The sequence below is a fragment of the Perca flavescens genome, chromosome 18 (genome assembly GCF_004354835.1).
Source record: "Perca flavescens isolate YP-PL-M2 chromosome 18, PFLA_1.0, whole genome shotgun sequence".
Lineage (NCBI taxonomy): Eukaryota > Metazoa > Chordata > Actinopteri > Perciformes > Percidae > Perca > Perca flavescens.
The window spans coordinates 17,296,401-17,320,732 of record NC_041348.1 but is presented as its reverse complement, the minus strand read 5'-3'; the positions used below and the strand labels follow the sequence as shown (position 1 = coordinate 17,320,732).

Below are 24,332 nucleotides of genomic sequence, written 5' to 3'. Positions count from 1 at the left end.
TATGGAGCCTGTTTACCTCACATGCAAATAAGCACTGATTTTCTAGAGAACTGAGACAAAAAGAACCGTATGCGAAACTTACTTATACATTAGAAAACTACAGTATCACTGAAATGATCACCACTAACAAGTGTTACAAGAAGCACTGAGCATTGCTTTCTTCCATCATCTCCTGATCATTCTGCAAGAAATTCATCAGCTGTGATGGAGCACGACGGTCCATCTGAGTTTGATAGATTATGTTACCGGCACAACCATTTATGTGTTGGAATGCCAAGTCATATACTACAGCAGCTTATTTCTCTCAGGCAAAATGGTAACTAACGACCATGTCAACAGATGCCCCATACATCTTGCAAACAATGCCCACAGTTGGTCGGCTGCCAGAAGTAAATGAATGAATGCAACTTCAGAAGGCTGTTAATGGACAGAGAGAGGTGTTACACTCAGCATATGGAGGATCATGGGTAATACATGACCCAATCAATAGTCCCGGTTAGTTTGCCAAAGGACGGTGCCGGGTTACGGTGGACTTAAGTGAGAGGTTGGAGAGCCTGAGGAAGAGGCACTGACCTGGGATTATGTTCCCTGATGGCAAACTTCATTATAAAGTTTGGGAAAAGGCAGAGTTAATGGAAAATGTAACTTCTTTACACACAACAGACTTACTAACAAAAATCAACTGTTGCCAGATAGTTGAAAAATATGATCAGATGTGATCAAAAACAAAAGGTTTCTGGAAGACTTCTTGCATTGCTGCATGTTTTTCTAGTATAACTTGAGTTGTATTTTAAAAAGGGGAGGTTTAAAATGAGAGACTTTTTTAGTTGAGCTTCAAGTGGACACAGTTCTTTATTTGCCATGAGAAGTACTTTCTAAAAAATGTCATTTAAATTCACGAGGGCTGGACACTTGTATGTGCATGACACAATAAATAGCAGCGAAGACTAAGGCTATTGTTGGACAATAATTTCTCTTTAGGGCAGTGTAGCATCTGTATGTTGTTGTACTTGCAGTAGCTTAAATAACATCCTCTCAAACAAAGCATGAAACGAGGCTTGGATCTGTCTAAGAACCGCTGGCTCTGTCTATCAGAGTTGGTGCTGACCTTACACAACTTGAGCTCTACATGCTTGTGAGTTGTAAATATTGGACAAGAACAGGGGAAAGCCATGTTAAGAATGTCTGAAACTAACAAAAAGCTCATGTTGACCAGATTCCTCTGAACATGTTGCCTTTTTCTGCCAGGGGTGGCCCTGGGTTTTCAAATTTAAAGTTGTTGTGGTTAGGCATGTATTTTTCCTCAGTGTTTATAAAGCCATGAAGTCATCAGGCACTGATAACATGAAACCTCTCTTTTAACTGCTAACGGGTAGCGGGTGGAGGGAGGAGGAGGAGATAGCCTCTACCCCTGGGCCCAGATCAGATCTATTGATCCTCTGCTTCCTTCCTGTTTCAGATGAGCCATGAAAAAATAAACCCTCCTCTTACGGGTCCCAGACATTCCTTATGCATTTTTAATCAGTCAGGACTGTTAACATAGTGTGAGATGGAGCGATACAACATTATGTTAGTCTTCATTCTGAAGCTATTGCGGTTTATAAAAGATTCACAGGGCACACGTTAAATCTGGTTAGCAATCAGCATGCATGCACCTATAGTCAATTGGAAGGTATATTTTCTCCCATCTGAGGGAATTGGAGAGAGCAGCGTGGTAACAGTTAATACATCATCGCAGCCAGATAGGGGGATTCCCTATGGAATAGTACATTGTGGCATATGTAAAAAGTAGTTCATTCCCCACTTAGCACACAGTAACGCTGGGGAGATGTTTTTTGTTAGGTTTAATGGAAATTTCTAATGGGTCCTTTCAAATCTGTCGAAATGAAATAATGGCACGAGCCACCAATCCGTGCGGACAGAAATAGCTTCATAGTTTCATAATTTGGTTTCTTCCTCTTATTATAAAGACACAGAGTTTTCTAAGCGCAGCCTGACACTCCTCCACCTACCCCGCTGCCTTGGCAACACTCACTCAAACACGCACAAACGCATTGCACCTACAGTAATATCTAATGGGGTGTGTTTGCTCCGCCGCGCAGAAAAATGGTACAAACCGAGCAGACAAGCAAGACTCATCAGACAGACGTGAAGGTCACCTGCCTTCTCTGCTCTGCTGTTCTTAGAGGCCCAGACGGTCCCACAATGGATGCCAGACACAGGTTTCAGTGTGTCTACCCCGCTGAAGAAAGACAGCGTCTAGACACGACTTCATGGACAAAACTACAGCAGAGAGCTGTCCATAATGCTTAATATGACCGAGACGCTGCCTGAAATGCTGAACGCACTCAGATCAGTGACCAATTCTTTTTTAGCTTGGAGCCAAAGCGTGAAGGGTGTAACATTTTCCAGCAGAGCAGCTTAAAATCTCAAATGTTTATGTTTGCATATGTGTGTATGTGTATGTGTGTGTATTTTGGCATACCTCCTCATGCTGGCAGTGTTTCAGATCCCCTGCTTCCCTACATACATCCTGAATCCATCCACCTCTTCTCTAAACCATGAAAAATGTTTTCCAGCCTTCCGAATTTCGGCACAGTAAATCTTTACCAGTAGTCAAAAATAAAAAATAAATTCTAAAATGTATAATCAAAGCAATTCTCCACAATGACCTCATGCTATCCTCCTCATGTGTAAAGGGTTAACAATCAGACTTTCCATATTTGACTATGTATTTTCCCACTTAGGGGAAATATTGTTGTTAAGCTTGGGGCTAAGCTAGTAGCAAAGAACACAGCGTAAATCATGGTGCTGAACACACAGCCTAACATGGAAGCGCAGAGAAGGACAGAGGCAAGGAGCCATGCATGAAATTAGTTCATTAATCTTTCTATGATAGGCTGTCCTTGTTTGGGGCAAACTCTATCAGCCTTACACTGAGGGCCCCTTCCTGCCTGACACATAGATTACACTGTTAGTCCGCGGCCGGGGTGTGGGAAATGAATGGTCATGCGAGCGGGAAAATGGGGTAGCGTGTGTCGCCCAAGTGTTAAGTAGTAACAACAACATGCGTGTGACATAGCGTTGGCACAAATGAAGGTCATCAAAAAATGTATGCGTTCTAAAATTTAAATGCATTTATGCACTACTGCGAATGATTTAGTCGGTTTATGGAGAAAAGACATCAAATACATTTTTAAAGAACATTTTAAGGTTACAATAGAAACAGTGTTAATTAAAATCTGCAAGCTGTGCATATCTTAAACAGTCTGCTCAAACCTTACAGCTTCGGTTAACACATCTAAATCACAGACTCTCAGCCATAAACTTAAATATTACATATACAATTCTAGTTACTATTCTAGCTATCAAGTCTGAATTGTTGCATCAATATATACCTCCTTAAGTTCTCTTACAGGTCTGCTTGATGAGATGATGCATTTACTGTCTTCACCTCTAAACCGTGGAATAGTTTACTTCATTTAATTAATCGGCATTTAAAAGACTTTTTTACCGCTATTATGGACTGAGGTAATTGCCCTTTAAAATTTTTTTTATTCCTGGTCTAATTTAGATTGTGTTGCATTTCTTTTGTGCTTTAATATCTTGCCTCTTTGTGGTAGGTTGTGCCTTCAGCATATGTTTTAGATATTTATATAATGTGCATTTTATTAGGCTTTATGTATCTAATGTTCAAGTCTGTGTGCATTTAATGTTTCGTCTGGCTGTAAGACAGGGAAAATAAAGTTTAGGGCTGCAACTGAAGATTATTTTCCAAATTGATTAATTTGCAATTGTTTTGACAGAAAATAGTGAAAATGTCCATCACAAGGTCGCAGAGACCGAGGTGACGTCTTCATGTCTTGTTCTGTCTAATCGTACGAGATAGAAGAGGAAGAAGATAGATATCATGTTTATTATTATAGAAGAATAAGAAACCCCCCAAATATTCAATGTCACGATGCTGGAACCACTAAATGCTTTGCGATTTTTGCTTTAAAAAATCCTTAAATGATCAATTGAATATAAAAAAAAAAATCTTTTTTAATTCTTTGAGCTATAATAACTTTAAAGCTAAAGTTTGAATTTTGTACTTTCATTGTGAAGGACTGAATTTTCTGCTGTAATTATTATAAACACACTTTATGGTTGAAATCTCAGAGAATAAGTTAGTGGACTTTTTTTTTACTACAGATTTGTGTCCGGAAAGTGGAGAAAGAATATCTAGTGCTCTTTATGAATTTTGTTTTGAAAACCACTGTACAACAGTTTTACATTCTTACAAATATCATACCCTTACCACTCCTGACCAAACAAGTCCCAGTACTACTTTTGTACTGCATGGCAGATGTATATATATATATATATATATATATATATATATATATATATATACACACACACACACACACACACACACACACACAACTTCCAACATATGGCCTCTTCAATGTCACTGCCACGAGGAGAGATTGCATAGATTTCCCACATGGATGATGTCTCCTTACCTGGAGTATCAACTCCCCCACCCTCCCCCATCTACATACACGTCCACCACCTCCAGGAAATTGCTCTCCCTGCAAAGTCAAACACACCCCTAACTGTCTTTTAAAAAGAGACAGAAGAAAGAGGTTATGGGGGAGAAAGAATAAACGAGCAGAGACTTAAGCCGTCATTGGGAATCAGAGGGGGAACTCATGAGGGACAGTTCCAATATTGATTTCATAAATAAACAGAGATGGCCATCGATCCTAATGTTATTTTGCATTTCAATTACTGCCCAGAAACATAACCTTCAAACGTCTGCTTCTCCACAGTAATAACATCCACTGATAATCACAAGCGAGTCTTGTCCGGCGCAAATTGGCTTCGTCTCTCTCTCTCTCTCTCTCTCTCTCTCTCTCTCTCTCTCTCCCAAATGTGTAAATGACACAACTTTGCATTTGCCTAATGGTATTAGGGCATGGGATGAATTTCAAGTGAGACTCAAGCTGATACAGTAAGCGCTCCGGTCAATTGACACAATGCAGATTAACGTGGTGAAGAGGAATTAAGTTCACAATGTGAGACCTCGTGAAGCTACGATGAGGCCCATTAAATTAAACATGCTGGCTGACCCACACCATGATTAGACGCACTGCTTCTTGTTCTCTCTGTGTGTGTGTGTTAATTTTACTTGATCAATAAAACAAACTCATTCTAAGAGGTTGTCTCTGCTGCTTGCACTCAGCCTGAGCACATGAAAGCCACATTAATGTTTTGATTGAAAAGCAGCTGCAAAAAAACCTTCCATCTACATCCTGATGAATTCAGAGTCCTTGACAGGCTGCCTAAAGGATATATCTACATCACGAGGGGGGTCATGACATGTAATGAAGTTATTTCTTCCCTCATGCCGTCACACAGAGCTGGGCTGTACCCTCATATGCAGCAGCCATCGCCATTGTTAAACACGTCAGGCGGAACACTTTTGAATTGTTTTTATCTGTGGTAATTTTTAGGGAAACTGCTTCCTGCATCCGTCAGTGGGTTCGTTTGGCTTCCCAGTCAATTGAACTGGTCCCATTAGCCAACAAACTTGAATATGGGGTTTAATAAAACAACAACAGTGATAGTGTTACTTAAAGTGCAGTGATAGCTGTTTCCATGCAGTGTAGATGTGTGTGCTGGAAGCAGCCAAATTTGTCCACTCACTATGGTGATTAAGCAGAATGTAAGACACTGGCCCTCACAAGTAACAAAACAACGTTTATAGCAATGAGACCAAGACTTAAAATTCAATTTATTATTTCTGATCTACACTTAAATGCTTTTGAAGAACACATAGAAGCAGCGATAAGACCCGAAATCTATCAGTAACCTATTAAATATAATTTCATAAATATCAGATGTTTTTTGGGGGAAGTTTTATATCATGGCAGTTTCCAGTTAAAAATCTCCACTTTGGCCCACCATAATACTGTACACTATATGTCACTAATCAACTCCACAAAATGCGCTTATGCACAGGGCTGAAATATTCTGCTGTAATTTAATTAAGCCAAACTTTTTCCGATACTACATTTAAAAATATTAGTAAAATATTACTTATTAGACATAGATTAGTCAAAGTTATATGTTATTTGTCAAAGAAAAAAAACAAATAAAAGTATATTTAATATCAACTTTGTAATCTCTTCTTTATGAAATGGAATTATGCGGTGGTGCCAAGAATTTTGACAATGCTTGGACTATTTTTTATCGATTTATTTTTTAAGATATTAATGACACTGACAAATGAAAACACTACATTAGAAGCACAATATGACAATGTGCATACACTAGTGTAATAAATGCAGATGCAACGCATGATAAGATGATGTTTCTCTTAACAGACACAGTCAGGTGTTTCCATGATATGGCAGCGCTAAAATTAGATCCCAGGTCAGTGTGTGATTCTTTGGTCTCATCCTTATGTGCACGCACATATGTGTTTATGTGTCTATGATTGTGTGTGTGTTTGAATACATTTGACTGATTGTGTTTATGCATTCCTATTGGTTTGCTTATGAAGGGCAGGTGGAATAAGAGATAAATTGATCTGATTTATTATAGCAAACTGAACATAAACAACATTTCAACTTTAAGTGTAAATGATGCCATTGTCAAAACTGCCACGGCTAATCACAGAGACATAATTAGGCTTGACCATTTTAAAATCAACAACTGCTTGTTAAACATTTATATAATAGAACAATAATGTGTCTTGGTTTCAAAAGATATAAAATTGTTGAAATTAGTGTCGACCATGAAAAAAACATTTATAGGCAGAAGGAATGTTTTCTCTCCCCAGAATTTACAAATCATGTCATCTGACTGAAAAAGTGGAGAAGAATAACTGAAGAGACAGATTGTAATAGATTACACAGTTTAATGGACTCTGGGTCCAGTCGGTATTGTGGCTCCACACAAATTTGCTTAAAATTTGGTTCAAGAAACACCAAAACGGTCCTCAAGTGAATATTTTATAAAGATTAAATCATATATCCAAACACTAAATCAGCACATTATATTTAAATGTATGTACAATAAAAATGTTCAATTATTTTTTGTGCAGAGGAAGAGTCATTAAGGATCTATACAGATATATGTGTACATATACATTTAAATATTTCTATAATGTAACATGCCTGATAAGCTAATATTAGTTTGTTGGTAGAATAGCATATTTGCCTCCTCAGCAGAGACGTGGCGTGAGAGTTGGACACAGCAGTCGTGGGACCTCTGACCTCTGGCCAGTAGGTTGGTCGTCAGGCCAAAAGGCCATTAAGGGATTATTAATAGCATTCCCCGAAGCCAGACCTTACTAAGTATGGCTTTATGTGACACTACAGGCACATATTTACTGTGTGCAAATACATGAGCAACTACAATTACTTTTAGGTGGTAAACTGTATGACGTTAACAATACTTACAGGCAAAGACACTTTTTAGAATCATTTATATCACATATTGTAGCTTCTGTTACGATACCTTTTTGCTAAAAAGAGTTTTTGCTACTACTGTATAGAATATTAAACTGCACATTTTCTACAGTTTATAGTAAGGACAGGCTATTTTTTTTTTTTTTTAAAAGCCTTATCATTGTTTGCTCTCCTTAAATAATATAATCAACATAGTAGTAAAACTAACTCCCTTAGAAAATGAAGCATTAATCCGAGGAAGTACTCAGTTAGGCTAGTAGTATCACAGGTATGTGGAGAGGTGAGTCCACATATACAGGGTATACAAGCAGATGCGCGCGCGCGCACACACACACACACACACACACACACACACACACACACACACACACACACACACACACACACACACACACACACACACACACACACACACACACACACACACACACACACACACACACACACACACTGTTAACATATAATAAAACATATAATAACTTAAATACCAGTTTTAATTGAATGGATGTGTACTAAATGCAGTTCTACAGATTCTGTAAAGTGATGATTGTGCGAAAAAGAGCTCAGGGGTTGTAGAGTTTTTTCAACTGCACTGCAATCTGCACAGGAATTACAATATCGAATGTCAAAGGCTGTAAAGACAATACATGAAACCGATCCATTTAAACACACTAAAAAGACATGAAACCCTGATCTGTTACTTTTATGTGAGATATCAAAACAACTGACAAATTCTCTAAACACTTGTGGTTAAACATTACACTCCCGAAACTAGTTGTAAGAAATTAGTGTGATTAATTTGACTGTAGTAATTAAATTAAATCTACGTACTTCATTTAATGGACCTTACTTTGTATACTGCACATTTCACTGCACTGTTTAAACTGTTGTCAATCTTACACTTTTTTTTATTACTTGTCATTTTGTGTGCCAGTACAAATCTAAAATACAAAATAAAAATGAATGTAAAAAATTAACAAGAAGTAAATTTTTTTAATGTAGCATGAGAAGTGTATAAAAGCTTCAACCACTTTTAAATAATTGTTAATAATCCCTTTTACAGTAATAAGAGCAGTTACATTTGAATGCAAATATGTTTTTTATCTTGTTAAACAAATACAGGCTGATGTTATTTCACTTTTATGAGTTTTAGTTTAACATTACAGAAGATTTTGTGGACAGTTTGAAATATTCCCAATCATAGTCCTGTATAAAGTGCTAAGCAGGTTAAACCTTTCCAATCCCATCTACAGCTAACATTAAGAGGATCCCAGTAAAAAGAAGAGCTTCTTTCTGGGAATGCAAGAAGTGTAGTCGTGAAATTTAAAAGGACTGGTGCTTCATTTGAGATGCCAGAGTTTGACTACTGTAGAACAAGCTGCTTTATTCCTGCACTAAATGCACAATGACAATATGCATATACACTTTAATGTTATTCAAATATAATTCAATAATTCAAATTATTTCCATGATAAGCAGCAAAATAAAAAAAGTAAAGTGCAAAACTGCAAACAACAGCAAAGTGCTCAGAGCTGTAACCAAACAGAGGCAGGTCCGTCGAATATACTCTTATCTGCCTCAAGAACACACTCTCACTCAGACTGGGCAACAGTAAAGTCACAGTTTTCTGTCCCTGGGACACCGGCTGCTGCCAGAGGATAGTTGTCTGGATATCGTCCGCATTAATCGGCCCCTGGCTCTTCCCTGTGGCGGAGGTTAAACCCTGGATTCTGATGCAGGGCTAGACAGCTGTAGGGCAACCTTCCGAGCTGGACTCCCCACGGGCTACTCTACCGCTACTGCAGCCTCACTGACACTACTGAGCTCTGCTGTCCCGTACATGGGGGGGTGAGGTAACACGAGGAACTCCCTGGCTTTTGAAATAGTTTACTTTATGCATGAGATTTGTTTCACAAATGATTTAAACAGACTTTTATGATTTTATTTCTCTCCTTTTTGATAAAAGTAGAGCAAAGAAGTAAATGAAATTCTGAGTAGAGATGAAACAGAGAAGAGAAAAAGATGCACCTACTGGTTGTGGTAGCAGAGAGGATCAGGGATGCACAATTCGGAAACATCCATCAGTCCACGTTAAGCATTCCAGGTGTGGCAATAAAAAACAGATAAATAAACAGCTGGGGAAAAGCTGGAGGAGGAAATCAGTTCCTAAGTCTCCACATATCTTGATGAAATGTTGGTCAGGTGTTCCTGGGTGTTGTCTCCCCTCCCTCCCCCTGTTCAACACACGCACAAAATTAAAAACAAAAAAATCTTCTGCCCGACAAACTCCAGTCTGCACAGGTGCTGCACACTCAGGCTCAGGAGTATGTGTGGAGAGAGGAAGATTAGTGGTGATATAGAGAGGAGGAAAAACGTGAGGTAAAAATGATGACAGGAAACAGGAAGTAAGTGTAGAGAAGAGAAGACAGAATAAAGAACAGGGTAGTGATGGATAGAGAAAGAGAGAATAAAAGGCAGACAGATGGATAGAGAGCAGCAGTGGTGAGAGCGCACTCAGGCTGAGTAAGTCAGTGAGGGGATTGAGTCTCCATTGAAGTCATGGGGGTTCTTTAAGAGCAGAAAGGAGTGGTTTGGTGCATATGGAGCAGCTGCCATTGGTCGGTTTCAGGAAGGCTGTCCTGAGAGCAGCCAATGGGGATGAAAGAGTACTGAGGTGGGACGGGCTAATGAACGACCAGTCAGTGTCCAGTCATTCACAAGGGAGCGCTGCAAAACACAGACACAGGCAGACCCTCCCCCAGATAGATATAGTTAAATATAGATATACGGATGTGGATGTAGATGTAGATAGATACAGATAGGGAGATAGATGAGCAGTTTCTTTAGACTCACAGTTGATGTTTACTTCTGCAAAAGTAAACTGAAGTGGACAGCAGTAATTGACAGGCAACAGAAGTAGCAGCACGTTCACTAAAGGCGATTTAAACAGGTCTGTTTACTGTGCTTTAAAAGGCTCAGTGCCAGCTTACAGAGCTAAACTGTTCCCTTTACTCTTTTATCCTCTCCACCGTGGATCTGGCTTTCCACAGCCTGCCCTTCTTTAAAGTAATGGCAGCTGCTTCCCACAGCATTTCACCAATCACACTGTGTAGAGAGGGGGATTTACCAAACCCGAAAGAGGCAGGATGTACTAAACCGAGAGTGATAATAACCTCGGCAGGAATGATAATAATGATGACAACGACAGACAAGTTTGAGTGGATCTTTACCACGTCTGTGTAAAGTGGCAGCCATCAGAGGTAACCCAAAGCCCTTCCTCCCTTCCGACCCACTTCATCAACCCACATTTTCCTGATCGATACAAAACCCATCACATGCTCTTATTGATCACAGCGTTGCTGTGTCGCCAGAAGCCTCGGGACAGACTCTGTTTCCCAACCGTCTTTTAAATAAAAAGGAATTATAATTTTGAACGTCTTCTTTTCATGTCAGTCCATATCAAAGTCACAGGAGCAAAGGCCGATTGCTTTAATAAAGGGAGCTGTGCATTCTCAAATTAAATTTTTGATCAATATTTTGGCATTTAATGTACTTTCGTGCGGAGGAAAACCAGGATATTCCCGCTGATCTGATTAAGACATGCAGACATAATCAATAGAGGAGATGTTTATGTTTTTAATGAGGCAGAGAGAGAAGACAGAAAAGGAAAGACACTACTAAGGTTTAGATGACATGTATGATTCATATCAAGATTGATTGCTGGGGAATAAGTTTAATAAATAATAAATAAATGTGGAAATGTTTTATTTTAAGATTTAAGTTATATCCAAATTTATGTGAAAATATCTTGGCTATGGGAAATTATATAAAAGGTACTGTAAAGCTGCGGATTTGGTCAATTAAACACTGGAGAACCATTATCAAAATTGACATTCTCATCTATTATCTCGTCTATTAGTTAAATAAATTCACCGCATTTAATTCCGCAGCTCCACTCTTGTGTTTGTGTTGCCAGTTTTCTGAGGTGGGCCATATTGTTCGTCCAAGGCTCATCTGCCTCCCTCCATTTTAGCCCAGCGAGGGGACAGCGGGCTTCGTGGCATCTGACAGGAAATCTATTGAGCACACAGTCTGTAATCCCACTATCACGCTATCACCAAACGAAGAAACAGTAATCCAATCATTAGGTCTGTATTTAAGCAAAACAGATTTTCAGCTATACGACCAGGATGTCTCTTTAAGCAGCTCACAGTAAGTCTGGGGTCTGAACACTTACAGTTTATGTTTTCATAATAGGTTTGCGCTCATTAGCCGTTTTTCATTCTCAGTGATAAATTCACTATCTCCAGTGCCTCTGAATGCTGGGATATGGCCTTAATTTAACAGAGAAGAGATGGATACAAAAGGGAATTGGGTTCATTTTGGAAAGAACATTAGGCTTATACAGTATGTGAAAATGTGTGCACTTGTGAACAAAAATACATAAAACCTGAAGGAAACGTTTCTAAAGGCAGATCAGAAAAGCTAAGATTTAACCGTCTGTGTGCAATCAGCACCTTGTTTCTGAAAAGTGAAAGAGAAAACCAATCGTTAGCTGTCAATAAATAGTAATTACATATTGTGGTGAGTTGAGGGACACCCTGTCACATCGGTTGCATGTAATTAAATCTCTGATTCATGAGCAAACTAGTCTTTTATGACTGACCTTCTGACCTTTCCTGACAGACACACTGTACCATGTGGCTCAGCAGGAAGCTCACTGTGTGCTGTGGATAGAACTTGTGTCAAATGCTGCATGTCAACTTTTAATAATAAACTGATTTAACTGAATTGTTTCTGCATCCATATCTTAGTATAACAGTTTAACAAAATACGAAAAAATAGAATGAATTAAAAAGACAACAGGATGATAACAGAAAACTGAATTTCTGAGGTGTTTAGCTGTAGACTCAAATCACTGCCACTTCTCTGGTTTGAATAAACTCATCACATGACATTACACTGACTTAAATTACTGATATTCAACAACAACAAAAATCAATGAAATGGGAAAAATACAAGCCAAAAAGTAATTTCCCTAAAATATGGAATTAAATGTTGTTTTCTATTTGAAAGGTAGCAAGTTGATGAAATCGGTTTCATCTCAGAGAAAATTATGACTGAACAAACTGTGTTTCCATTCAAATAGAAATGTTCTGCTGAACTCATTTGAGGAATGAGTGCAGAGAAAAACACAGCTGCTGATTCATATTTATCTTGTGAAAGCCCACAAACGTATGACATAGAAATATTATTAGCTAGGGAAAATCATGTTTATTTCTGTTATTTAACTAACAATAGAGACAGAGACACAGAGAAGGAGAGAGAGAGAGAGAGAGAGAGCGAGAGAGAGAATAAGGTGCACAACTCCATCAGAAATAATGACATCATGGAAACATAGAACCATGGTTCCAATTAAAACAAAAAAGAAGAGAAAGAAGATAATGTTTCTGTGTTGCACATTCCTGGAAGTCATTTCATTATGAAGCAGCTATAGCAACATTGTATATAAATAAGAGGGATCATCAGAGATCAAGCTGAAAGATTATTAATGGCATTTTTACCTGTGCTATTCATCTGTTTTGATACATTTAGGTGCATTTTCTTTAATATTATTTTCTTTGGTTTACTTTGCACTGATGTGGTTCTGGTTTTAAGATGATATTGTTCATGTTGTATGTTTTATATCTGTTATTTAACATCTTGGGACCATGATGGAAATACGTGCTCTCACTTTAACGTTGAAATAAAATGAAAAAAAAATATATATTTTAAAGACAAATTATATTTTCAACTACTTAAACACATGTAAAGAATTTAAACACTCAGCAAAAAAGCAAGCATATTGTACACATGCAGCGATTAAACTTCTAAATGGAAGTGTAAAAGCTTCAACTCCACCTCCAGAACCAACCGAATCAACAAAAATGTGTCTTTATCCAACCACTAACACAGTGTTCTCAGATCCATCATTTGCACACTCCCCTCTCGATGCCACAGACTTGTTTGGCTCGTCTGCTGGAGGAGTGTGGAGAGGGATAATTACTATAGCCACAGGGCTGCATTAATCAGCTGGGTGCATTTGTTGGTTTTTATTATGTTCCACTCCCCTCTCTGGGCCACGCCGACTGAGCCAGCAGGACTAGACGGTGGTGGAGGAGTGTGGTCGCCCCGCTGCCCGTTCACGCTGGGTTAATAAATGCTATTAGCCTCTATCTCTTGCCTCTTAATTTCTCATTTAACTGAGGACAGTTAAAACAAAGCTACACGAGCAGTGGTGTTAATCAGGGACTCGTAGCAGGACTTGCATATCTTGATTGAGAGAGCTGGACTCACACGATGAGGGAAAGAAATGTATGAGGGGATTTCTAGTATTGAGAGTGGACCTGTTTTCGTTGTGACACTGCTTCATGAAATATCCATGCAGCCAAATTCACATTTGATCATTTATTATAGTGGTGGTATGATTTGATATCACTGATAGTAAGCAACAGGCAGACTACGTCCAAAAGTGTTATGTGAAATTATGCTTATTTTCTTGTGAGAAAACTTTGCATTATCTACTGTCCAGAGCTTCTCCTGAATAGTTTGCACTGATATTGTGGGAACATGTATTATTATTATTATTATTATTATTATTATTATTATTATTATTATATTATTATTATTATTATTATTAATAATATATTAAGAGGAGGAGTTGTATACAGATTCCATGCAGAGACTGCAATAGTTTACTTTTATCATGATTTTAAAGCAAAATCTGTTGTTATAAACTCTTACATTATTGTCTACTTGCATTGGTGCTTTCATGTATCGTGGCACAGTTGTTCTCACTGCACCATTCATTATTAAAATGTCTTCAATCACGATAAAGACACTTTGGTTAAATGCAATCGCCAAATGGCATATATTATCTGGAGGACATTTTTCTACCCTGCGTTGCATCTACGCTCCAGTGAAAGCCGTAATTGTGATTCCAGCAACAGCAAAATGGTCTCCACTGTGTTTAATCAGAATAAATATAAACAAAATCAATTGCTCCGCCATGCTCTAATTTTAAATAGCTCCTTGACACCAGTCAAATCCTCAGCGACACATCTACGTCACCTGCATAACACAAGAGGGTCTGGATGGAGTCACCTCTAAAGCGAAGCCAGGTTGTGTCATTGCCATCTAGAAACAGGATCAATACATTCCTCTCAAGTTCATTCAAATAAGGCAGCTGGCAAAAAACGGCCCTCGTGGTGTCAGCTTTTTACAGCTTTATGACGCTTATGCGTACGAAGCAAGCCTGCTGTGGTTAGACCCTGCAGGTAAAACAGCTAGCGCCAAGAGAAGTGGGTAACTTTTCACGGATGCTTTGAGCCTCTGCACAAACAGACTGATTAGACAAAACATAAAAAAGCAAATAATATGTTAAGATATCTTAGTATCAAAAAAATACTGAAGCAACAAGCTAGCTTGTGTTTAAAAAGGCCTGCAAAGAAAATGCATTGAGGAGTAGGCATGTACATTCATCTGTGCAGGTACACTGATCTGTAGAATAGCAGTAACAACTTGCGTGTTAAGTGAGCCGTAGCAAAAACGTCCAAGAGAAGGAAAAATAATTGTATGTTCATTCCACGGAGCTGCCGGTTGGGCTCATACCGACTTCAACTTCTTGAGCACCCACAGGGCTCTAGTAATTCTTCAATTACCAGCTTTCCTTTGAGGAGTGGTTAACTTGAGAACAAAACTTTCTTTTTTTAAATGACTCATAGTGTGTTTGATAAGGAAATTATCATCTTTCCTCGTCCCAATCCCATGACAAAAGACGCTGTTTCTGTATAAATCATCTCCATGGACGACTTAGAGAGTCAGTGGTGTATCCTGTGAAACAATCATCATCTGAGCATGATTTTAGCTGCTGAGAAATTATTTCAATGCATAATTTAACAGCTACGGACTGCACACGCACTTCAAAGCATCGTAGTCTTACAGAAATCTGAGGGAGGAAATAAAATGTCCAGTGGATTTTAAACTGCAGGTTGCAGCCTGTTTACACAGTGCTGATGAATATAATACTAAAAACAAACATTTATGTAAAGCAGCCTCTGTTGGCAGTAAATCTCATTTTGAAGAGAGGCTTGGTATTCCAGACTTGGCTTCCCTAAGATCCAGGGATGACTTTCATTTAGTCTCACCTCTCCATCCAACTGGGGTCACCCCTGTTGGTATAGCAAGCACAGCAGTCACATTGCTCCACCATGCGCGCAGATTGCTTACTAGAACCGCCTGGAACCTTTCATATTTCCCAGTCAGCATTTTTACAGGATAATTTTGGCAGCCTTTAAGGATATCGCTGCCTTAATAGAGGATAAAAATAAACGGGTGGTGGAAGGGCTATATCAGGCCGGTATAATCTTGTATTCTATACTGTGTGGAGCTAAACGTCTGGCTTTGGCTTCATTCAATGAGATTAAACTTCTCCCCGGTTGATTCCAAAAGACCATTTGTCCTATTTTTAAAACTAGAAAGAGCATTTTGAGCCAAGTAAATCCAAAAAGGCCAGTTAAATTAATTAAAATACTATGGTGTAAATGGCATTATAGAACAGCTTCTAAGAATGTCTTTGGACTATATCCCATTGAGCGATTCTGGTCAGCAGATTTCTATAGATAGTGTGTCAGATTCAGTTTGTATTTGTACATGTTTGCATGCCTTGATGTGTACTGTATGTGTGCACACATATACAAGCAGAGTGTGTGTGTGTCTGTGTGTGTGTGTGTGTGTGTGTGTGTGTGTGTGTGAGTGATGTATGAGCATATATTGGTATGGCTCTGTGTAGTTATAGCAGTGACTGACTTCTGTTTAAGAAAGCTTGTCACAATGTCTCAAAGAAGAAAACGGCTTAATTCAATCAGCATTGCCACTTTCAAGACCACAAGGGAGCCAGCTAATGGTGTTAGAAACTTGAAAAGTTGGGGGAAAAAAAGCTTGAGGAAGTTCTCACTACCTGGGAAAGAAGTCTGTTCCTTGAGGCTTTCTTATACTGTATGATAGTAAAAGCTCCACTCTTCTGGGCCTTGTTGCTTCTCTGTGAGCTCAAATGCTGGATTTTAGTTTGTGCTCCTCCCATGAGGGGCAAAGCTTTGCAGAAGTTAGAGGAGGGTTATATGAAGTTCAGTGGAAATGTTTTCTTTTTTTCCAGCAGTCAGCCAACTTTTTAATAAAAGACAAGAATATGGATCGAGATGTTCTGCAGAAGCATGTTTGGAAGTGAGTGGATGGGGAGTTGGAGAATATACAGGTTTAGTTAAATGTGAAAAAGAAGCCCTCTTCTAAATAGGCACCCTGTGGGCATTTCCTTTCAGAATTACGAGAAAGAGACAAATGTTATGCTAGAATCTCAGGGAAACATGTCAGTGTGTTTCTACGCCTGTGCTGTCCAGTGAGAAACTGTGGGTCTATAAGGCATGCACCTCGTTTGTTTTATGCGCCCTTCCCCCTTCCCCGACATTCACCCCCATTAATTTCATGATTGTGTCTTCCTCTCATTTTCTCCCTCGTTATGCATTTAATGTTTCCAATTTGCCGTCATCACAGAAAAACGCCACAAGAAGCTATAAATTCTTTTCTAATTCCAAATAATTAGGATTACATGGACCAGTGGTTTTCAATCAGTGAGATCATCTCAATGATAGATGGTAGGATAACTGGTCATTGCCGAGACATAAATATTGTGTCGTTCAATTAATCTGGTCTAATGAGGTGTCAAAGCTGCCACTCATCCATCAAATACAATTAGGAATAAACACATATGCATGGAGATGGGTAATTAATAATTAGCAAAGCAAAGAAAACAGTATTGGTTTCAGCAACCAAATTCACAGAGCAATTTACCACAGCTCTTTCTTCATTTGATTTTTCAAGTGAGTGAGACAATGCCACATCGAAGGAATTTCAATCAATTTTTACCCGTTTTTGTATCTGATGTTTGCTACGCTCACTGATTCTACCAAGACATGTGTCACTTTAGAAACCTGTTATGAACCTTAAAGAGGCAGCTCCGAATCACATTGACAGTTTAACCTTAACAAAGCCCTAATCTAGGTGCCTTTCATCCAAATGAACTACAACTAGACCTGAAAACAAAGCGTGATGGATTGAGTTCTGTTCTGGACCAAAAAAAGAGGAAAACATTTATTCTAGATCTTGGGAATTGGGGACTGTCATCAACAGTTTGTCTTCATCTCTCTCTAAAGCCCACAAGGCTCATTGTCCTAAAAAAGACATTTTATACCGAGTGTTCATTGCCTTCCATTTTCAGAGGGCAGTCAAGCATCCTGACAGAATCAAAGTGCAGTGCTGGGATGAGACCTCCAGAATGAAAATAATCATTTATTCAAAACATAATGTTCAAGCTGTCAAAAGCTTTCATCAGAATCTGTCACACAAAGGTAGAATTATTTGAGACTCACTCGTATCAGCTCTCAGCCAAAGGTCCTGCTTATTAAAGCCCTCTGTGGCGCCCAAGTTGACACCTGTCAAACAGTAGCACTGGGGTAGTTTGCCTGTGACACGTAAACAATTACAAGACTTCACCTCCACACTTTTGGTCATGTTTGTAAAAACCGGTGAAGAACACAACGATTAACTCAAACAACCATGCCTACTAGAAATTGCATGCATATACAACTACACTGTGCGTACAATTAATATGCACCACCAAATAAGTTTGACAGGTAACATGATGCCGTAAGTTAACATTTCCTCATTATGTTAATAGAAAACTACAAATCCTAAATGTCGATAAACTAATCAGTAAAATGTAGTGACTGCAGCATTATGAAACTTTTTTTATGGTTATGTTTAGACACTGGCAGCAGTTTAAGGTTAGAGAAAGCTCACAGTCTGGTTGAACACAGGAAAAGTCTACCGTGACTTGATGTTTGTATGGTTTTGTTTAGTGTAATGTTATCTGCAGGACTTTTACTTGTAATTAAGTATTCTTAATGTGGTATTGGTACTTTTACTTAAGTAAAGGATCTGAGTACTTCTTCCACCACTGAGGTAGCTAAATAATGTTAGTAAGTGGATCCTGAGTTGAGTCTTTGCCAAGTTAGTCACTTTAGATCAGCCCATTTGGATCACCGGTATAGCAAATGCAAATGAGAAGACAGAGTACAGAGAATGTATGTTTTTATACAAAACATTATTAACATTATCATTGTTATTCCAGTGATCCAGTATAGAACCTCTACAGTGCCCAATGCTTCCTCCTGCATGTCCCAACTGATGATGGTAGAGACAGGTGATGCAACAGAAGTCAGTGGTGTTGTCTTCCTAAAGCCAATCTACATAAGGTCTACATAGGCCACAGACACCCCGGTGGTTCAGTTCAGCAGCAGCAAAGAGGCAATTATCCAGAGGCATCGGGGCGAAAGACAGGAGGAAAATCAATACATAATTTCAGCATTTCAGTTTCCTTCAACTGAGTCAATGCCTCAATTTACTGTTGTGAGTTAGTCATTTTGAGTTAATCTCCTTTTCTATTTCATATTGTATGATGAAAATGTTAAATACTGATTTACCTATAAATCCTTTACCTGTTGTGGGTTATAAGAGACAGCCTCAAGTGGATGAATGCAAATGCAGTTGGAATTTGAATCCTCTGAATGTGAGGTCTAGCATTAATAAGTGTTGACACTGCCATACATTTTGAGTCTGAAAAAGCTGATTCTAAAAATTCACAAAAAAAGGTTATGCAGACACGTCAGTGCATCCTATGAGTGGCATATTTAGGAGACATTCACTTCCCCTGACCCCGGGTTAAGTGTCTGAGAGGAATTTCATCTAGTCCTAATGGCACAGAAGTGTGGTGAAAGTTCACACAAAGTTTACAGCTATCACACAATACCATTTTGTACCCTGTCACACTGTGTTATGGAGGCGGGCAGATGGGCAACCCCTGCCTACCCAGCACCAAGATGCCATGGTTAAGTGACAGCAGCCAGACACAAAAATGAAACAAATCAATAGCGGCGTCTCATATGGAGAAGACCAAACACAACACAACATGATAATGACCACAAGTCCACTCAAGCGTTGAGGCTACCCCCAGAGAGGCGCTTCTTTAAATGAATGCAGGTTAGTATGATTGACTAATCGCCTACTAAATTAGAATAGACAATATTGTATGGCTGTGTGCTGCTTCTAAGAGCTTCATCTGCTCTGACTCATAGGAGCACCTATTGCCCATGATGATTGTTAAACATAATGGTACACCTTCTTCCATAACCTGGCAATTATAACGCCTACAAAAACTTCAGGCATTATCTACTTACAAAAATAGTAAAAGACCCATTTTTAGGATTAGATATAGCTAACTTTTATGTTGTGGATTTGAATATGAAAAGGAGACTGGTGGGGAGTGCAGAGAGCCCAAGGGACCCAAACACAGACTTCCTCTAAAATGTTAATCGTTTGACTAATTGAAGGTATGTTCTTTGTTGGCTCTGCGTTTTGGAGGGTCCCTTCTATGGACCGAGCGAGCACAAGGTAGCAGGGCTTTCAGATGTTATTGTATTTGACTGCTGCTGCACCGGGGTGCCAGTGGATTTAGGTGCTTTTAAGATAAGTTACGCGGCCATGCACGCACACCCACAGACGTGCGTGGAAACACACAAACCTGCATGTATACTCACCCACCCACACGGCTACACATGCGCACACACACTAACACATGTACATGCCATCTATTTGCATTTCAAAAGAGCATAATTGCCCACGGCGGTGGCAGGGGGAGCGTGGCCTCAGGATTCCCCGAGAGCGCTTATGAAGTTAACGAATCATGAGTCTAGACTCAACTGAAGCTCCTCTTTCATACAAGCACATTCACACCAACATTCTCCGAAGTAATAGGCAGGTAGAGTAGTCACACATCGTTACAGAGACAACCCATTTACTCCTTGTTGCAGTTCAGGCAAAAAAAACAACCTTTTTGTAAAAAGATTTTCCCTTTCCCCTTGTTCAAGGATAGTTTTAAATTGTTTAAGATGTTGAGCTCAGTCATTAGCCATTTAACCTGAATAGCACTATGATAAGATTCACAAAAAGAACTTGGGATAAATCAGGTTGAGGCGCTTACATGCACTGCAGCGCACATTTACATGCAGTTGGTCAGTGATCAGATATCAGATTTCTCCTCACAATATTTTAAGGGTGACTTTGGCTTATTAGATAACAATGACACATTTGTATGAATTCTGAATTTTATAAATAGTCTAACATTCAGCCATGGAAACACTCATTTACTCATTTATTTTGGTTTCAGTTTAAGTCTGACTTATTTTGTAATTATTCTGTAGACAGCGACAGTATAAGTAATGGTCTCTGCACTGCCGTCACAGCGATACTTTCCCTGATCTTTGTCTTTGTCTCAGACATTGTAAAAACCCTTAAGTGTACAGTATATGGCAAGAAATCAATTTACTCCTTCAAAACTCTGTTAACCAGGTTTCTCCTAATCCTCAGAGACGGAACGTTACTGAATGCAAGATGCTTCTTATTAACGGAAGTGCAACAGGTCAAGCAGCCAAATCAATTTCTGAAGATATTTTGGGTGGTGGAGGAAACCGTTTTACTAATCAGGAGCTACAGTGGGCGACTCCGTAGATGCAGCAGTTTGTTGAATAAGATGTTGTATTAAAACACTAATTAGTACATTTGTCCATTCATCAATCTCTGATAAGATGGTTTAGTTTTTTATTCCATGACAAAGAATGTAATAAATTTCATCATAGTTCTCGGTTTCAGAAGTTCTTTTTTTTAAGTTATCTCCGCCACGCAGGTTATGTTTTTGGTTCAGTTTCTATGTTTGTCAGCACAATTACAGAAAACACTACTGGCCCGATTTTAATGAAACTTGGTGGAGGGTGTGGCATGCGGGCCGAGGGAAGAACCCATTAAAATTCAAGGGGTGGATATGCAATTTTTTCACTTTTGTTAAAATTGCGAGATAGGACATGTCTTTAGCAGAGATTTGTGCTCTCCGAGTGCCCTTATAGTTTTAGTCTCGTTTTCTTCGACAATCTAGATACTTGTGTGCATGTCAACAGTGCAGGAAGAAAAGACCAGAAACAGACAGCATGCTTAGCATTGTATCAATGTATAGAGTTGTTTCCTATACATGACAGTCCAGTGGGGACGGTCAGGGAATGCTAGAGGAAGTCGAGGTGATGCTGAGTCTGGTACTACACGGACTACAGTCATCTGAAAGGTAAGCTGCCTCGTTGCTGGAAAGACTGATGGCCTGGCAGAAGTGTTATTTGTCTTGTATTGCTGGGTGAGCCCTCACGTCCACTCAGGAAGAGATGAAAGAAGGACGGACGGTCTGTCTGGGAAAAGTGCTAGCAATGTGGTGCAGGACAATCTGTCACCAGCAGTCATCACTTAACAGCGCCCAGAGCTGCACCACTCACTCAATGAGAACCTCACCAGACTTAAATGGGAGCGCTGGGCAGAGCCAGAAACAGACATGATTAAAAATATGCATGAAATGAAATGCAAATCCTTCACCCTTTTACTTTAGTATAGAGCTCAAAAATCTGAAAGTGGGACAACAGAAACAATTTGACAAAAAAGTAATCACTAGCGTACAAAATTAGAACAACAAGAAATATTTAAGATGATAAACATTAAACAATTATTCTACATTTTTCAGTTTTAACTCCTGCGTGTTTCACAAAATAACACACAAACACACTTCAGTATCTAACAGGAGCTGGCACGGCACATGGAGGTGAAGGACGTGCAGAGGGGTCCGCCCTGTCTCATGACACAATAAATGACTGTGATCCAGGTTCCAGCAAAAACAAGGACTGCTTTTCAATTCCACCTCTTTTACCCAGATGAATGATGAACCCGAGGTAAGAGGTGCAGTGTTGTGGTATTAATATACATCTGGGGCCAGAGCGCCACACTAAATCAGGAGCCCCAGTGCATTTGTTATTCTAATGACAAGCAATAGCCGCATTCAGGCTCTGTGGAGTTGGGAGATCCTAAACTGTGAGAGGACTATATTCATACCAACATCACTCCAACAGAGGACCCATATACCATGCTGGAGTACAATGTTACACTAATCTACACAAATAATACTAAAAATATTACCCAGATAAAGCCACATTTCAATCAATGCAAGCCACTTTTTTTAAAATCACATTAAAGGCTCTCTACTTTAAATTACTTTTATTCATCTCCGAGGTGTTTTAACCAACAGCTGCTCATCTGACCCAATGGATCATAAATCAGCTTTCAGAAGAAGATCGAGTGAAAAGGAGAAGAGAAGACTGACGATTCTGGTGAACTCTCCGGATTGAATAATCAATACTGACAAAAATAAATGGCTCGACTATTTATCAAAGTCTGTGGTCAGCGCAATAGCAGGATTCCTGTAATGTATATTTCATACACTTTTATACTCATTGATTACCTGCCCCGTAGTTTGTAAATTACGTGTATATTGATCTGCTCATCATACATTTGTGCCACTGATAAAGAGATCAAGATTGAACTCTGTAATATAAATCTTGAGCCATTTTCTGCCAATATCACAAGGTATTATCAGGTAAAAATAAGATGTTTATATAGTAACATTTTAGTGTCTTGTGTAGATTATTATTAACAGCACCTTATTATGAGAGTAATCAGGAAAGAAATCAGATTTTTATTGTGAGAAGCATTAAAAGAGGCTGACAGATTAACTGATCAACTGAATGTTGCGCATGATAAGGAAAATGTAGGCTTCATTGTACCATTGCTTGAATATTGGTTGTCTCAATTTTTGTTGATTTGAAATTCCACTCCGAGGCAAAAAATGGCACTTTCTCAAACATCACAAGGTGAGTCCTGCTCCTGAAGTAAAACATATTGATTAAAAGGTGATAAATCAAACATGAAAAAGAGAAACACCATTTATTCTCATTATCTGAGTTTATGCGTATATTCCATAGGGAGATCAAACTCAAAAGATGACCAGGAGTGTCCCCATGAATCCAAACAGATTATAGCGAGAGAAAGAGAGAGAGAGAGAGAGAGAGAGAGAGAGAGAGAGAGAGAGAGAGAGAGAGAGAGAGAGAGAGAGAGAGAGAGAGAGAGAGTGAGAGTTAGGGTGGGAGGAAAAGAGGCTTTGGATCGATGGCGCCAGATCAATGATCAATAGGCCGCTCTCACCAATACACTTCCTGCTGATGCTCAGAGCTCTGGTTACACAGATGAAAATGGGTAGGCAGGGCCATAGAGTGATGATGATTTATGTTAGCAGGGCAGATGTTTCATTTAGGAAAGAGACCTGTCTGATAGAGATGCCTGAATGTCACCGCCTGGACAGTGAGTGAGTATTTTAACGGTCATACCGATGGTGCTGGTCTGCAGGTGATAATAGGACCTATGGTACAAATTGTGACTTCCAGGAAGTACAATAAACTCTTTTAAAATGTATCAACAGTTGAAAAAAAAGGGGAAAAAACTTTAGAGACTCCAGTGCGGCTACACAAGTAAAATACCGGTTTACTTTAAACTGGGGGGCCAAATTAAATAAAGAAAATGTGTCATTCTAAATCTAACACAATTCATCACTTTATTGTAGAATTGGGCACCAGAGAGGTTGGTACCTGACAAAGAGGACATAGAAAAATTTAAAGGCTTAGTTTGGTCCATCTCACAAGTAATGGCAAGTAATGTTTAATATGTAAGCCAAAGTGTGCCATTTGCAGGCCACCATCTCTTCTCCACAGACTGAAGGGGAAGATAGCAAAAAAGATTAATATCAAACTGGCCGGGCAACCAAGAACATGGATGATATGTTATCATTATAGATTACAA

At 39.1% G+C, this 24,332-nt stretch overlaps 1 protein-coding gene across 4 annotated transcripts in view; it reads right to left on the bottom strand.

Moving 5' to 3' along the window:
- esrrgb (estrogen-related receptor gamma b) overlaps positions 1–24,332 on the bottom strand; it is a 134,879-nt gene that overhangs the window by 28,254 nt on the left and 82,293 nt on the right. Inside the window, exon 1 of one of the 4 annotated variants that reach the window (XM_028604867.1) lies at positions 9,492–9,981. The exons of 2 other annotated variants lie outside the window; for them this stretch is intronic. In XM_028604867.1, coding sequence (XP_028460668.1) covers positions 9,492–9,541 — 50 coding nt within the window. In that variant the 5' untranslated portion in view covers positions 9,542–9,981. Of the gene's footprint in view, positions 1–9,491; positions 9,982–24,332 lie in introns of those variants that run through there. One more of the 4 variants, XM_028604866.1, reaches the window with a different exon arrangement.